The following is a 17,715-nucleotide window of genomic DNA, read 5'->3' as shown; positions in this document are numbered from 1 at the left end:
AAAAAATATACTTTTGAAGGGAAATCATTAATGACCTAAATAATTATTAACTTAATAAAAATTAATTATAAATATTAATTTCGGATATCCACAGGGTGGTTAAGCGGGTGAGAGACGATAATCCATATCCCACCCTAAATTCACCTATATCTCACCCTAAATTCACCCATATCCATATCCTACCCTAAATTCGAAAATAATTCGTCATCCATATCCCACCCATTTAATTTCGGGTGGATGGATATCCACAGGGTAAGGGTGAGACTGTCATCTCTAGTTGTATACTTGTATTTATCATTTCCCTTTTTTTTTAAAAACATGCCACAAATCTTACTTGCCTTGGCATGAATAAATAAATTTTATTTTGAAAATTCTTTTATTGGGCCAACTTTTAAACTTGCACAATAACAAAAATGTCCTTAAGAATATGCACATGTAGTAAAGAAAGAATTTAAAATAAAAATCAAGGATGTGCGAAATGAAATCCAGTGCAAGAGATTAAAGAATAGAGTGGAATCTTCCTTGAACACATAATTTGGAAACCGGTCCATAAATATTTTAGAAGAGCAAGCATCAGCTAGCTTAAGTGATAAATCATGTCGGGGTCGAGGTCGGATTCATGTCACATATAAACATGTCAAGAATCATGTAACCCAAACCCAACCCAAATGTCATATTCATGTCGACTCATTTACATAATGGATTATCAAGACTTATCCTAAACCGCATAATTTTGTGTCATATTTTCGGGTCATCACAAATGTTCGTCACACTAAATATTTATGTGCAGAGGGGTGAAAACCATTTATGCCTAATTTTAAAAATTAAGTTATTCATGTCGGGATCTTGTTTAGAGAGCTCAACTCAAATTTATGGTCGTGTCGAGCTTCCAAACCCGATCACTCTGTCTGAATGTGGCGTGACAATGGAATATTACCATTTACCAACAAGCTCGCCCTATCGTCTTTAAAAACTAGATTTTTTACTTGTAATATAATGTTTTAGATTTTGGACAAATTTAGACTTGTTTTAATTGATATGCTGACAAGTTTAACGTGAGAGTAGGCAATTTCTTTATAGGGCAAACACTCCAAGTACCGATACTTAAAGAGTACTAAACGGGAGTCTTCAATAAACGCGAGTGCCAAAGTTGCTCGGGTAAAGGATTAACAATCTATTGTACCGATACTTTCAATTTATAAAGGATAATTTAGAAAATAACCGATCCTAGGCCAAAATAATGGAATTGATTGATGTGGCTGATATGACCTAAAAAATTAGGTTAGATGGCCATCCAATTGCTTGTGCCGCCAACACTACCGCCATTCGCAACCTTTCTTATTCCATCTATCACTTGGGACTTGTTTTACGGCGGACAAAAAATATAATTATCGAGCCGGAGCAAGAGAACACAAACTAAAACTCAAACTAAGCTGATTTGAGCAACATTTGGCAAAGCAACGCAACTTGTAAGTAAATTAGAAGGCAAGAAATCACATACCACAAACTAATAAGAACGAGCCCCAAAAATCCATCAGTTAGGATAGCACACTCCTGCACAAATTGTATTATGTCCAAATTAGGAGAGAGCCGCGGGGCGCGAATGTGTAAATAATCTAAACTAGACATGATATATGAGATAATGGAATTCCGCAAAAGCTTACTACACGCAAGAATTCATCGAAGCGCAAAAATATTGTATTACCACAAACAATAGTGAACCATCAAAAATTTGTTCGAACGAGTCATTTTGGTATACAATGCTAAACTATTTGAAAATGCGCAAACCACCTCCCAATATGTTTCCAATACTGCCTACGTAATATGAAAGAAACATCCTTCATAGTGGGCTCACATGCACCATCATCTTGACCAAGGAGCTAGTGGTACTAACAAAATTTATTTTAAGATCATGATCAAACCAATAGTGTTAAGATCGGTATGAAAAAAGGTCTTTAGCCTAAAGATCTATAGAACTCGCAAAATATTTTTATTTTTACACAAGATTTGCTGATAACCTCATCCTATAGCCACCAATCCACCATACCATACAAGGTATCAAAAATGAAACAGATCCCCAGCATTACTATAGTAACTCAATGGCTCCCCAGATGGCACGGCAACTTTTCCACTGATACATTGTCTCTGAATGACGACCCATAATGACATTACATCTAAAATTCAATCAAATGACTTCACAATGAAAAAAAACAGAATCGTTTTACTTTATTCCATTAGAATCCAGAACCAAAAAATAACAAATTTTTGGCTCTCTCGGAAATGGAAAACAACGGAACAATTCAGTTAAAAATCAGTTACTTTCTTTGTCAAAGTCACTTGCATTGAAATGACAAATGTTCTTCGACCTTGAAAGAATCAGGAACTTGGATATCCAACTCTTTCAAATTGCTCATCCAGCCATCCATATGAATAGGCTTCACCGGAAAATTTTCAACAAGTGTTCGGAAAAAAAAAATACCTAAGCAGATATGCCGTACATTAAAATAAAAAAAAATAAAAATAAAAATAAAGATATTTTCTGTATAAGATAAGTACCACAGCCCCCTACTAGAAAAAGGCCAAATGTAAGGCACACACAAGGAGATACAATTATTTTCAATGACTAATTATTAATTGATTAAGCACATAAACGAAAAAAAGGAACCAGGGTAATCCAACCCTCTCCGTAGTCCCTATATAGACCAACAAGTACAAGCGCCGTTGAAGTAAATATCAATCACAACTCACAAGGTGAACACCAACGTTACCTAACTGCCTCCAAAAGTTGGAAACATTTTTCATAGATGTCAGAACAAACTTCTTTCTATTCTTCTGAATTCCGCCATTTTTCAAATTATATAATATACAACGGAGGTTCTGAAAAATTGGGCAATTCAAAATAATAGGAGGGACTAGGGAGTACAATTCTAGGATGTTTCTATATGACACATGGTAAATAATGCATCGAGCGAATGCTATTTCACAATGTAAGTACACTCGGCTTAATGAATGATTTTGCTTTGATCTATCAAATCCAAAGAAGCATTAGCTGATGTTTGGCTCCAATGGTTCTATTTAGAGCCACTAACCAAAGTGAAAATTCACCGGCACAACTAGATTGGAGCCTGTCAATAATCCTGTTGACAGCTCTTTATGTCTCATATCACTAGGCCACGCCCAAATTAAGACGTAGTTCTCCACTATTATATTACATAGCCCAAACTAATCCACCCATACACTCAAAGAAAAACAGCAATTCCCAGACTATTAATCAGGAACTATGACCCAATACCATCTTACGGATGCCTTTGCATCTTCAACTCACTATAACCTACATTTTCACAGATACTTCCACCAGAACACAGATAACAACAAGAATATTATTCCTTCAGGTTGCATGTAAGAGAAAGAGATGAATAAAAATTATGCTTGGACTAAAAAAAATACAGGATAATATGGATGAAGTATTAGTCCTTAATTAACTAGGGATAATATGAGATGTTCACTATTTTATACTCCTAAATTTGGATAGAGTGACTACTAAAAAACAGCACGAGATTTTATAGTAACTAAATGTGGTATTTGTGTAAAACCAAGTTAAACTGAAAATGAGATTCGTATCTTTTCTATCAAATAGTATGCTAAAATAATTAGGATGTGTATTTTGTACAACAAAAACGGAACTCTGAGAATGCTATGTCACTGTAAGTCAAAAAAAAGGTGGCACGTTACAGTTTTCTAAAGGTAGAAACTCATCTGCAATTGCGAGACTATCTACAAGAAAGCTCATCCCACGATAGCTCTTCATCTGTGATAGGGAAGAGAATAAGTTACAAAATATCACTCACAGCTGTCGTTAAGGATCATGAGTTGATTTTCTGCAAGAAATATGGAAGAGCAATTAAAAGGTGAGATGGTATGCAAAACCTGCATACCCGACGGTAATTAACAAGGTGGGACAGAATCAGAGAAATATACGTCAACTGACATTCAAAAAAAAACAGAAGGTAAACTTAACCCAGTGAACTAGCTAATCCATAAAATTCAATTCAATCAACATGTGTATAATACAAAGAATTACATTATTAGTCTTTAAGATGAAAAATATAATTTTTTAATAGAATGATATGGGCTTGCTCAACAAACATCCTTAGTTTGTTATATATCTAATGCTCACCCATATTCTTATTGTCCGGGATAATAACATAGACAGCAGAACAACTTGTAAACAGAAAGGCCTTAACCAGCCTGACAAAGATCGATATGGATAATTGGATACGCCACATTCAACAGGAAATATGCTTTTAGTAATATTATTTTAATCTTATGCACACCATTAATTTTATTATCCCGAATTTCTCATAATACACAACAGAACAGCCACTTGTAAAGTTGTAAGTTGCAACCGAAAAGACCATAACCAATTGAGGTTGCCTGATTAATTATAAATACGCCATTCAATAGGCAATATGATCTTAATATCAAATGTATAAATTTTAAGCAAGGGCCATAATAGGATGTGTGTAAACTGATTCCCAATCCGATAGGCATTGAGCTAATCCTGTAACCTAGTAACCAACAAAATCATCCAAACCCTTGGTTTACCCGAACTAACCAACCCTATGCATGTCCTGCAATAGAACCAACTAATGATGCCTCCAGCTAGAATGCATGACCATCTAAACTGTGAGCCACCATTTGCACAATAGCAAGCTATAAATCATTCTTGTACAAGTTACAACAACAGACGAATGAATGACGGTCAAAGGGGCACTATCAAACATTAGCAACAGACTACAAGACATCAAAAAAAGACAAGGTAGCCATTAAAGCTCACCTACAATAAACATGAACCGCCACCTATCCCTAGTTCATTGAACCTCGGCACCTGGAAACAGGAAAAATGATTCAGTAATTAGGGTGAGGACTTGAATAAACTAATATCTGAAAAAATCGCAAGTAGAATTATCTGGCAGAGATTATCAAAACATGTCAGTTCAATTAACTACAGTGAGAAAAGTAATGAGTCTATCTTAACCTGACAGGGACAATAGTTTGCAGCCTAATGAAATCAACGTCAAATTATACCAAAATATCTTCATGATGAGTGCTTCAACTTGGAATACTACAACCAGACTGACTGACTGACTGACTCAGCCATATAGTGAAGGTTTTACGATAACAGTGAAGGGTTTTAAGATAAAAGTGAAAGTTTCTAAAATTTCTCATTACTGTATACAACAATGCTTTAACTAAAACTCCCAGTTTAATATGAAAAGGCCTGTTTTTTTCATCAAATTTCACGGCTGTATCTTAAAAATCATAAAGCTTAACCGTGAGTTACTGTTAAACCATCTTATACTGTAATTTGTATACTACTCCCTCCATTCAACTCCACTTTGCAACTATGCTTTTTGCGCGGGTATTAAGAAACGGATTAAAAAAACTATTAAAAGTACATAGGGAAAGGGAATGGTGGGGTTAAAGATATTAAAAAATATAAAGGTGAGTTTTATGGTGGATTTGTGTGGGGTATAAATGGCATTTTTTGTAAATATAGATTTTCAATAAGGATAGAAAGGTCTTTTACATGTCCAAATAAGGAAACCTGTAAAGTGGAGTTGAATGGACGGAAATAGAATACTTGTAAAGTGGAGTTGAATGGAGGGAGTACATGTTTTGACAAACTCCAAAATGATACTCCCTCCACCACAAGCTACTGGTTGTCGATTCATTCCACTTTTGTTGTCTTGTCATCTGATTGTCGCCTTACAGTAGTCGTCTTGTCTTATGGTCGTTACAGCTTGGTCATAGCTCTGTGGTAATCATTTTCTTCTGATCATCTATGAATAAGGGAAGACCTATGAGCAGAGGTCATGGTTGGTGTTTTGATGATGTCGGAAAAGTCAGGGCTGAAGAGGTAGGGAAGGGGAAGATCGAAACCTGCAGTCTGACTACAGGGAGGTAGCCGCAGGAAGTCGTGGAGAAGATGGGATTCGGGACTTCGGGTGGTGAGGAGGAGAGGCGAATGGGTGATGGCCGACGGGAAGAGTGGAGGGGAGTTCGGGTGGTGAGGAGAAGATGATTTGTGTTTAATGATTTTACTATAAATATTCAAGTTGGGTTAAGTAAAAGTAGATTTGAAGACAATTTGAATATTGACAGAAAAAAAAACATACGAGGTTTGGAAAGAAAAAAGAAATGTAAAGACCATAAGAGAACATCCAAAAGCGCATATGGGAACAAAATCTCCACTAAACTCTACAAATCGAACCAACTTTACAAATTACTCCCTTCAATTTTCCATTTAGCTCGACTTGCTTTCGACATATGGGGCTAAATGGATAAAATGCAGGGATTAATTGGTACTTTATTATTATGCACAAGTTAGCAGAATACAAAAGTAAACATTATCGTCAAGAAAAGATAACTAGGAGCCGTGACTTCTAATTGGTTCATAACTCACCTTTTAGCACCACAATTACAGGGAATCTTTTTCTCCTCCAACGGGAACTTGTAATTATATGTTATCTCTTCACCAGAAGCTATATGTCGTTTTGCATAGATGAATATCCTCTTTTGACCATCTACGGTTACAGTTTTGGTGTAGCAATTCGGCTGCATATACATACACAATACAGCAACAAGGCCTTAGTCGCAAAAAGAAAGGGCTAGTACACCAAATAAACTAACTTCAATAAATCTGGAGTTAAGAAGTAAAATCACCTCACATGAATGGTTTATAAACCTGGCAATGCCACCGCGTTTTGTAGCATCGACCTACGGGGAATAAGGACACAAAGATCAGTCAGAATTCCCATACTCACCGCCAAAAGTGCGAGAGGCGTATTCGCATACCAAGTACCAATTGGGTTTGTCTTCTTTAGGCCCAAGAAAGACCAATGAGAAGTACAGGCTTTCAGAAAGAAAAACCATATATACCACCTACTATCAAGAATACATAAACAACGCCTCCATGATAAACCAAAAACAACAGAGAAAAAAGATACAGAAGGCCAAGAACTTGACCACCATCAACTACACGGCAAACATCACTAACTTTGATTGATTTGCCATTATATTCAGTAGTAGGCAACTCATAAGCATCAGTACTCGTGATGTTCTGAATATTCATTAATATTCCAAGGTGAAATAAGCAAGCTGGAATTGCAAAATAAAGGCTTTTATATAGTTAATACAAAATGTAACTTTATCTGTACTTATGGACAGATACACCAAAAAATCATCAAAAATCTCCTTCGTTTAAAAGCTAACTGAAAATTAAATAGCGCTGACATTGCAGCTGAATTACAGAAGAACAAATTAATAATTAAAATGGTGAAGAGGAAATGACATAACTGTCTAAGTTACAATGCTAATGAATTTACTATGAAAGTCTAAAAAAAGCTTAAAAGAAAAGGTTAATCTGATGAAATGCATATTGGTGGTGAATGGTAAATGATCACATATATGAACTACCAGCGTTAACCACCTGAACTACAAACAATTGTGTCCAGAGGTAAATCACTATTAGAAGAGAGAACATGAAATTAACTAAGAGATGCCTCAAGTATTCTACAGAGTAACGCCTGGAAAGGTAGCAAACACCTATATAGTACAAAGGTAATAAATCAACCACCCTAGATAGGCTAAGGCGCTAAGCCTAGATTCCATAACTTCTACACAAGCTATCTGCCTATCTCACAAAAACGGGAAAAAAAAAATTACTTACCACATAACCGTCATCTAGTCTGAAAAGGTAGCTACTTCCAATGCCCATCTTCTCATATTCACATTCCCTTATATCAGATATCTACAGACAACAAGAAAAATACTCAAAAATGTGAACTACACCACCAGATCTGCTGTAGTAAAGCAACCTCTTCAGATTTTGTCCATTGAGGACCGAACCGGTCGCAACTCGCAAGAACCCATTAAACAAAAGTGATATTAGCTAAGATTGCTTAATTAAAGGCCCAGATATTGCACATACCCGAGGCCGAATTAATTCACCAATATACTCGATGACAAAATCTTCTGCTTCAATTGGTTCTAGTGCAATAAGACCCCAGTCATGAATTTTACTCCGCTGAAAACGTAAACGCTTTTTTCTGGCCTGTAGGTAGAGAATATCAGAAACAAAATAATGACCTAAGCTAGTAAACATTGTAAATGTTCAATAAAAAGAACTACAGGTCTCACCTTCAATTGAGAAGCTTTCAAAATTTCAGCACCCTCTGCTGCAGCAAGGAGGTTTCGCAGCTTTACACGGTTAGTTCGAGCAGAAATCCCCTTGGCATGGGATGAATTTAATGTATTAGAGTCAGAACCAAAATGCACAGTAGGTAGTTTTATGCCTCTAACTCGAGCTCTCTCTCCAGGTCTCGCATTTAAGGACCACTTGCGCCACTCCCATCCATCTATTGAAGATCGAGCACATCCACTAGACATCGGACACAAATTCATCGCTTTGGATTTGCCAGTCAGGGTCCTTCCTTTTCCCGCCTTTTTACAGGGTGCTTGCTTTACATCAAGTTTCACAGGCTTAGTACCTTTTGATTGAAGTGATGGAGTTTCATCCATTAGAGACTTCCTCTTCAGCTTTGATACTTCAGATGCTTTACACAAAGGATCCGTAATATTAATACAAGATCAAGTAGTAAGTAGTAACTAATACACTAAAACAGTCTCTAAATTATATCTGCACAAATTTGAGCCACGTCTAGGGAATAACTCTGCAGTTATAATCTAATGTTCTGCATTGTCTCTATAAAAAAAAAAGACTTCAAATGATGAACGTAAATTCCGTAATAATAGCAATATCAAAGAGATACAAGTGAAAGACGGTAAGCAAACACAAATCCACCACAGGAAGCCATAGGAATGCAGCAAAACTTAAAACCCCATTTGATCTCAGTAGCTACACTACCCACAGAATTTAAAGAACCTAAAGGAGTGTGTTATTTTGAGATGATACCCTCATATTATAGGATTAGCAAAATAACCATAGCCAGTCAAGAGACCAACCCATAAACAACGTGATGGCTAAAGCAAGAGCAACTCACAAGTGTTCGGCAGTTTCAAGCAATCAGTAGCAAGCTTATCCTTTCTGGTACCCTTATAACAAGCTGAAAGCTCGTCCGTGGCATTTATATTCTTTTCAGCACCGGCAGCTTTTTCTACTCCACGTTTTACATAATCCTTAGCGGCAATAGCTGATGAAGAACAATGTTAGATATAGATATATAATACCTAGTTACTTAATAAATAAATGTAACAAAAGTTACAAAACACTACTGCTGAAACAAGAACATACATGAATCTCCTGCCAACCTTTGGCGTTTCCGAGGATTTGAAGACCTGACTGGCTGACCATTCTTAATCAAATTTCTTTTGACAGATACTCCAGCTTTAAGAGTTCTGGATGCAGATTCCTCTTTCTTCAGGCATAATTGGTCGGCTGAATGTCTTTCCTCTCCAACCCCTGGAGCTGCAGTGGAGGCCAACTTCTTGGTAATGTTTTGTTTTCCACGCTTCGAAGATTGAAGACCTTGTAAATGAACTTCTGTGGGCACCTTTTTCGACACTTTACGGCGAGAATAGGTGATTTCAACTACAGAAAGTTCTGATGGCCCTGAGGTGTAACAACTCTTTGATCTTTCTGTAAGAACGTCAATCTCAGGCTCAAGCGCAGCGGGTACATTGGGCAGTTTTGCACTTCCTACCAAAATTTTCTCCTGCGGCAGATCCATGACAGAGAACTTCAGATAATAACAAAAAGTTACCTAAGCAACAAACTAAATCAATATGTAATACGAGAAGCAAAATATGTAACCAATGTAGATCTAATAACACTACCGGATCACGCTGCTTCATCTGGCGATGTAGCACATCGTGGAAAAAGGATGTCCACTCTCTAAGCACATCGTCGTGCAACTTTCGTCGGAGAAGTGCCAAAATCACAAATTTTCTCCACTTAGGAATGCTCACATCCAAAACTACTTGTCGAAATTTATTATCACCAGAATAAACAACATTACTAGTACCACTCTGAGACCCAGGAGGTGGCTCATCAGTTCTTTGATCATCCACAGAACTGCATATAGGCATGCCCAACCTCTTAAAAGCACTGCCTAAGAATCCAGCTGAGCCGTCCTCATATAATGGTAACGAAGCCTTCTGAGTGGATCTCACTGTCCTAGAAAAGGTTCGAAATTCATTGAGAAACCTCATCTGCAAGTGCTGTGGACAGGGTTCAGTTCCCGGAGCAGCAAGTCCAGGGGGTGGAGGCTCATCAGCTGCCTGATCAGCAGCTGCAATGCTACAGGGTGCCCCCAATATTTGGAAGCTGCTTCCAAGAAAATTTAAAGAAGACTGCTTGTGAGAATTAAGAGAAGGCTTGTGAGATGACAACACTCCTTGCAAAGGGGAATCATCAAGGGAGATGTGTCCAGAATCCAGGCCCTGGGCCATCTCCGAAGAAGCAGGTTCTCCACTATCAGTAACATTACATAATTGCTCAGTCACTTCAAGAGATACCTACAACAAAAAGAGTACCCAAACTACAATTTAGCGCACAAGCGTTAAAATCATAAAAATGTCAAGAGTTTGGTAATGAATGAGGGAAGTAAAAGGTAAATGATGGCTCAATATCTGAATGGGAACAGCATTACCTCACTAATTTGACCATCTTTCGAACAATCAGATAGTTTAAAAGCTTCCTCTTCAACATATGATCTCACGAAATCAACCATGGATGCTTTTGAAGCCAAAAACAATTCCTCTTGCACCCTTGCAATTGTTTCTTCCCAATTATCATCAAACGATCGAGTACAAACAGAAGTTCTGGGACTGGGTAAGTTGTTTTCAATACTGTGGGAGCACGATGGCAAAGAATTACTAAAAGAATAATCATTCAGTTTATGTTGAAAGCCAGGTGGAAAATCAAGCTCATCATCAGGTGAATCCGTCTCTCTCTGAAAATGCAGAGCTTTGATTACAATATGATAACATTTTGATAATCAGACATAGTAGGAAATTTCTAGCGGAAACTTACAACTTGAGCAGTTGCATCTGAAATCATTGGAACCGGAATGGACTGCTGTGCAGATGCAGTAATTTCTTCGGTACAACTACCTGACCAACGTCTACTCTTTCTCCAGGAAAGTGCACAGTTTCCTACAAGATCATAGAATACAGCATTCCACAAGACCTGCCTACAATAATCAAAGAGCATCTGGCTGACAGCTGTTTTAGATGCCTGGAAATTCTCAACGCCTCCTATAGACTTTGTATTCTTGATGCTGCAGAGCTCCTGAGTACTATTGTCGCCTGAATATTCTGGAACTGAGACGTCATGACATGCAGCTGTGGCAGTTAGTGCAGCACGGTCATTGCCTTCACCAGCACCAACTTTATCCTAATTGTTTAAGCCCAAACATTGTCAACACCAATCATAGCAAATATACTTTCTTAAATAACTTATATGAAGTATAGTATATTAATTAAAAGACACCAAGGGGATGTTGCCCATGTAAAAGAAGACGCCAGAGGGGATGCAGTCATGCAGCCGCGTATAGAAGGAGAGCAAGAAGCTTAAGCGCATAAGATCATGTGAGTGATCAATTATTGCAAAAACATAAAAGACAAAGGGAGCAACAATAGAATATTCATAAATAGATCCCCGTGAAACCTGGAAAAAAAAAATACCATTTCATCTTTCAGAAAGGATCGTCTGACACCATTAGATTCTTGCTCAGTCTTCAGTTGTTTCCGAGCCTTCTTCTTAGCTATGAAATCTACAATAACATTACCAATGATCTCGTCTAACACAAGTCGACGTGAGGCCTTCATGATACCATTGTGCAACTGAGAGCCGATTTCTTCAGAAACATTCGATACCAATTGCATGCGGTCAGAACTTACATGTCCTGGTACCGTACCAGAAGGCACATTATCCTTTCTGCATGCATTGATTAGAGGAAGAAGAGCACAGGCACTATATTTGTTTTCGACATGGCTTATCTGAACAGGAGGGAAAAGCAGAATAATGGAAGCATAAGCTAAAGCAATTTCAGAAATTAGTGATAAGATAAGAAATCAAAAGATTAATTTTTGTTGAACAAGACTGAGTAAAATTAATAAACTAATCAATGTATCAAAATCAAAAGACTCAGCTATGCTGCACAAAATAGAGATAGGAAACAACTTTGAAGTTGGCAATCAAAAGTTTCCAGAAAAAAGGCTGGTTAGCAGAATGATAGGGATTATCGCAAAATAAAAATTAACATGATTTGATTGCACAGTGCAAATAAACAAACAAGTGAGATGAATAAAGAAAACAAGTCTTCCAAGTCCACTTCACACAAAGAGAGTCTAAAAAATATATATACTCCCTTAAACAGTTATACTTCAACATTCCAGAGTTATTCATAGGTCAAATGAAACAGACACACCAAACCCACCCTCATCTTCAATCCATTTTATTTGTGCGCATCAACGAGCAAAGTAAAATAAAAACACAGCCTAGTTGCCCAGTGAAGTGAACAAAACTATTACAAGTCTCCAACATCGGCTGGGGAACAGCTGAAACTGCCAATTGCCAACTCATACTGCAGAAAACATGTTACAAAAGCTTTCTCTTTCAAACAATTAATCAAAACTGGAGATTCTGCAAAGGTCCAACACTTGTCCTACACCTTCACTCTCTTTTCCAGGCATCTCAACACACAAGACATTAAATGACAACAATGGCATCAGTAGTACAGTTTTCTATCAAACACAACCATAAACCAAGGCCTCAAGTCCCAACAGTAACATCTAATTATTCAGCAGCTTATTTAGAGTTAAACCCCAAATTATGCTAGATACTATCTACAACATACTCAGCAGATATTTCAGATGTGTTACCCTTTAAAAGCACCAAAAACTGTTGGTCCTTGACTATATACAGATAACACTCCCATCGTCATTTGCCTAAATAATACTAATGCATGTAATTACTACTGCACTTTATGACCACAATGAAGTAAGTAGTAAATCAAATAGTGTATCACTGAGCCACTTCAACAAACAAATGCAGGCCCTATAAGACAAACACTCAAAACGCAAAGCTACACAATGCTCAACTTTTTACTCACAGTAACAGATACCATCAATCTGAATCTGAACATGATGGCAACCCTACACCTTGATAACCAACCCAACACTACAGAACATAGACAAATCATCAACAGAGATGACAACATTCTAATCATGCAAATGCGATAGCCCGAACAAAATTACTCTTCTTTCTGTAAACTTTAACTTGTGGAATTTTAAAGTAATTTACACCCACACATACAGGCTACTGATACATTAAAGCCTAAGAGAATGCAGCACCCACAGCATAAAAGCACAAGTCATATATATATCAGCATATTTTGGTGTAGAAGTACTATTGTCAAACATGCGATGAATCTAAATGGGGAACGCCTTGTTTGACAGTTGACACAAGATATAACACAACAAATAATGAATTAATTTACACCTTCACATACAGCTACTAATACATTAAAGCCGATGAGAATACAGCATCCACAGCTTAAAAGCACAAGTCATATACATTCACATATTTGGTGTAGAACTACTATTATCAAACATGAAACAGGACAAAATGGAGAAAGTCTTGTTTGCAGTTGACAGGAGATATACCCCGACAAATAACCAAGAGTTGGCTTTCTTACCATAACCGAATCCGGCAGGTAACCATATTGATGCCAGTAGTAGAGTTCTGAAAGAGAATACGGCCCAGCAGGTCTCCCAGAACCATCCAGATATTGCCAACATTTATTCTCCCACGTCAACGGCTAATCGCACCAAAACAAACAAGAGAACCAACACTCATCAGCTTAACTTGCAGCAATAATATCCAACAGATAAAAACTACAATCTAGACACATATACAGCCCCAGAAAAACAAAAGAAATGTACTATTTCTCCAACTAAAGTATAAGCAAATTAAACTTACATACCTGCTGCTGTTCCAAACTATTGCTTGAAGGAAGCTTTGAGTCCAATATAGTCATATTACAGCTATAACTGGTCTGCTGGCCCTGGTGATTTGAATTTGGTAGCACATAACTGGAACCTGAATGGATATCTTGCATAGGCGAACTATGACTCTCTATCGTGGTAGAGGCACTAGAAGTAGGTCTACTTAAATATGTAAATCCGGTAGAAACATGGTCAGGGTACTCCTTGAATAGCTTCAATGGCACTGCTACCATTAATGCCCCATTCATTACAGGATACACCGGAAGCTCATCTGGCAGAAAACCTGATGACAGGCCCTCAACCAATTGCTGCGAAATATATGGCCCACACATCTGACCAAGTTCATTAAGATACATCCACCCACTCACAACATCTGATGACCCACCAACATTTTTGTTTTCGTTCGAACAAAAATTTCCCCCAGTCGTCTCAGCCGCATGGGAAATAGAACCAGTATCGCCAATCACTTGGCAACTCATCACTATTGTTACCTCCACAAAACTCAACTCAACCTTTGGTTCCCACAGCAAGATCAACTGCAAAAGAAAAATGCATCAGATGCCCACTTTAACAATCCCAATGGACCATTATAATGCAGGCTCGACATTTTTCAATTATTTTTATACAATCAACCTGAAGACTAGTTGATAAAAAATTTAAGTACACGATCAATGACAATGCTAATACTTGACCTTCACTTAAAGCAGAACAACAAAAATTACATCTACACAAGCTGATATTACACGAAAAGTTGCACTCCAGCTGCGCCATATACCAAAACTCCACAGGTTACATCGGTACATATTGATTACATTTTTTGGTCTAGGGTGCCTTAATTTGATTTAAGGTGATCGATTGACCCGTTTGCACTAATCAGCACTATAAAACTTAAATTATGTTCATGCTATCATCGTGAAAACTAGCTCATACTACTCTTCTACAACATAGTAGATCACGATCCAGATAAATTAACGATATACGCCTGTAAACGCATCGTTTTAAAGCTTAAAATGGCGATAACAACGAAAATTACTTCTACGCAATCTAGTAATCACACAAAAAAGCTATTCAGTTCATCAAATTCAATTAAAATCATAAATTGGCCGAAGGATACTACTATTTTGACAGCATAATCATCTAAATTAACAATTAAACGAATCATCGATAGCTTAATCTACGAAGCACAGATTAAAATTAACAATTCAAATCAACTGAATAATTGAAAGAAAACAATATACAAAGAGGAAATCACCTTTGATCTTCAATTGGTGTGTTGGGATTTTAGGGATTTGATTTGATGTTTTTGTGATTTCTGGAAAAGGGGATGAGACGATTAGGTTTGTGTTACGACTTACGAGCCCTACCCTTACGATTAGGTACACAAATTATACATGATTCTTTTTTATCTATATAAAATATTTTATCTATATAAAATATTTCAATAAAATATATAAATAGTATTGTAATTTTTGTTAAAATGTAGTACGAAATAATAAATATAAATGAAAAATGTAAAAAAAAAATACACTAATTTAATTATGTGATTAACATTTATGTGTAAAGTATATGAGATGAGCTATTGAAAAAAGTAGGGATGGACCAACAGTGAAACACAGTTAGTACAAAGAATAAAACTTAAATAATTAGACAAATTACATAGAAAAAAACTTGAGATTTATTAACCATAATCAAATATTTTTGGGTTTTTTCTAGGTCTAATCCAGTTTTTGAAGAAAATGTACTGAAATGAGAAAAAAATTTACTGTTATTTATTTATAATTTAGGATTAGAAAGAGGCCCAATTGTGACTTGTGACTTGTGAGAATCTCTTATTGAGTAATAATAAAGAGAGATACTAAAGTGTGGTTGGTGTGACTGATAAGTACTTTCATCTCTTAAACAAGTGAACATGCGTTCGATTCCTGACTCAAATTTGATATGGGTCAACCGATTAAATTGCCTTCAATACGATGTTTGACTCTGATCAACTTCTATTTCTACTAGTATTCTTGACCTTGATTATTATGGTGAAAGCGCTCTTTTTTGTTAGTGTTTTCTTACCTTCTTTAGGTTTTTTTTCACCTAAAATTTTGTGTGTCAATTTTACTGTTTTACTTCTCGTTCTTTGATCTTCGATTGAATTTATTGATCCCGCTTTATTTCCGCTGCTCATACCCTTACATAATCGATATCTACGTGACATTTAATCGATGTATTAAGTGTCCTCTTAATAAAATTGTATAGATGGTATAATTAGTACTTCCTCCGTCCCGATTAATAGTTATTTATTTTAATATTGGTCAATAGTCTATTTTAGTATTAGTCAATACTTATCCATTTCTATTTTTGTCGGTTTATTTCACGAGCAAGTGAGAGATAGTGGTTTGTGGAGTTTAAAAGCATACTAACATATTTTATTGATCTTTGTGCAAAAAGTAATAATAGATAACTTTTGATCGGGATGAAGCAAGTATAATTGAGAAAAAAATTGAAGAATTGAGAATTAATTACGCTTGCAACGCATAAACAACCTAAACAATATGAGCGGGGTGAGTCGACATGTAGTAAGCTATCAATAAAGATAAGCATAATTTTTTTCGAGACCTAAAATAAAAACTAAATTTATCCAATAATCTTAAATTTTTTCAATCTAATAACAATAAACACATTACACATCCGATACAAAATCGGCTACAAACCTGGATATTACTCATCAACGATTACAAAACTTCATAACAAAACCTTCATATAGACTAATATTGACCTGCCTGATTAGTGATTACTGTGATTACGAGTTCACTGAGTTGCTTACCCTAGGAGTTTCCTGGGAAACAGTTCCACGGTTGAATTTCCCTTCTTGAGGAAGGACACCTTCAGATACCCAAATTTCATCTCAAGTGTATCAATCAACCCGACATTTATAAAATACTAGTTGGTTGTACCGCGCGCAAAAGCGCGCGGTCCCCCAAGATATTTTGATCGTTTACATTTCATGTGTATGTTAGCGTATTTTTCTTGGTCCGCTTGTACGTACATATTGAATGTTGCGCAAAATGAAACTATTGGTGTTGTATTGTTTTGATGGTTTAATCGATTGCAAAAATTACAGTCGTAAATAATTTGCATTTAGCTCTGTTGTGAGCGTAAATATCAGAATATAACAAGCATTTTGCTTGGATGATTAATTGTTGAAAAACACAATTACATGGAATACAAGCTTACGAATTAAGTCAATAAGCAAAACACATAGACCAGACTCGGTTCATCTATGCATGACTCTATAGTAAGTTCTAAACGTTTTCACTCAAAATGTAGGTTTATGAACACACACCACCACCTTCGTTGTCATTATCACTCTCTCTTCCTCCTCCTCCTCGCTGCCACCACCACCACCACCACAATCATCATCCCTCCCAGCATCATCATTATCGCATTTATTATCATCTATATCCTCCAAACACAACACCTATAACATAAGTAATTTGTTGTGCCCCAAGATAGTGTGAGACTCGCCTATTAGAATTAGTATCGCTTTATGCATCTCGTATTGTTGTTTGTTGTACCGTCAGAGTTGGTTATTATTTTCACTGCTTTAGTTACTTATATCGACATGATAGACATGACACTATTTTAGAGAAGCCGAGTCACCCCGTGATAATTAGTGATTTGAGAGAAGCCGAG

At 36.6% G+C, this 17,715-nt stretch overlaps 1 protein-coding gene across 1 annotated transcript; it reads right to left on the bottom strand.

The window, feature by feature from the left end:
* Window positions 1–3,622: 3,622 nt before the first annotated feature.
* On the bottom strand, window positions 3,623–15,429 carry LOC141648231 (histone-lysine N-methyltransferase ATXR7). The gene is made up of 16 exons (XM_074456742.1): window positions 15,287–15,429; window positions 14,013–14,570; window positions 13,725–13,847; window positions 11,710–12,024; window positions 11,057–11,419; window positions 10,674–10,976; window positions 9,859–10,539; window positions 9,317–9,737; window positions 9,066–9,215; window positions 8,203–8,618; window positions 7,994–8,116; window positions 7,733–7,813; window positions 6,727–6,780; window positions 6,467–6,618; window positions 4,838–4,888; window positions 3,623–3,878 (listed from the first exon to the last, which is right to left on the bottom strand). The coding sequence occupies exons 2-15, from the start codon at window positions 14,511–14,513 to the stop codon at window positions 4,867–4,869; spliced, it is 3,705 nt and encodes a 1,234-aa protein (XP_074312843.1). The 5' UTR covers window positions 14,514–14,570; window positions 15,287–15,429; the 3' UTR covers window positions 3,623–3,878; window positions 4,838–4,866.
* Between the last annotated feature and the right edge of the window lie 2,286 nt (window positions 15,430–17,715).

This window comes from Silene latifolia, chromosome 3 (assembly GCF_048544455.1).
Source record: "Silene latifolia isolate original U9 population chromosome 3, ASM4854445v1, whole genome shotgun sequence".
NCBI classification, from domain to species: domain Eukaryota; kingdom Viridiplantae; phylum Streptophyta; class Magnoliopsida; order Caryophyllales; family Caryophyllaceae; genus Silene; species Silene latifolia.
Note: the sequence above shows the minus strand (reverse complement) of the source record. Positions and strands in the feature narration are given on the sequence as shown.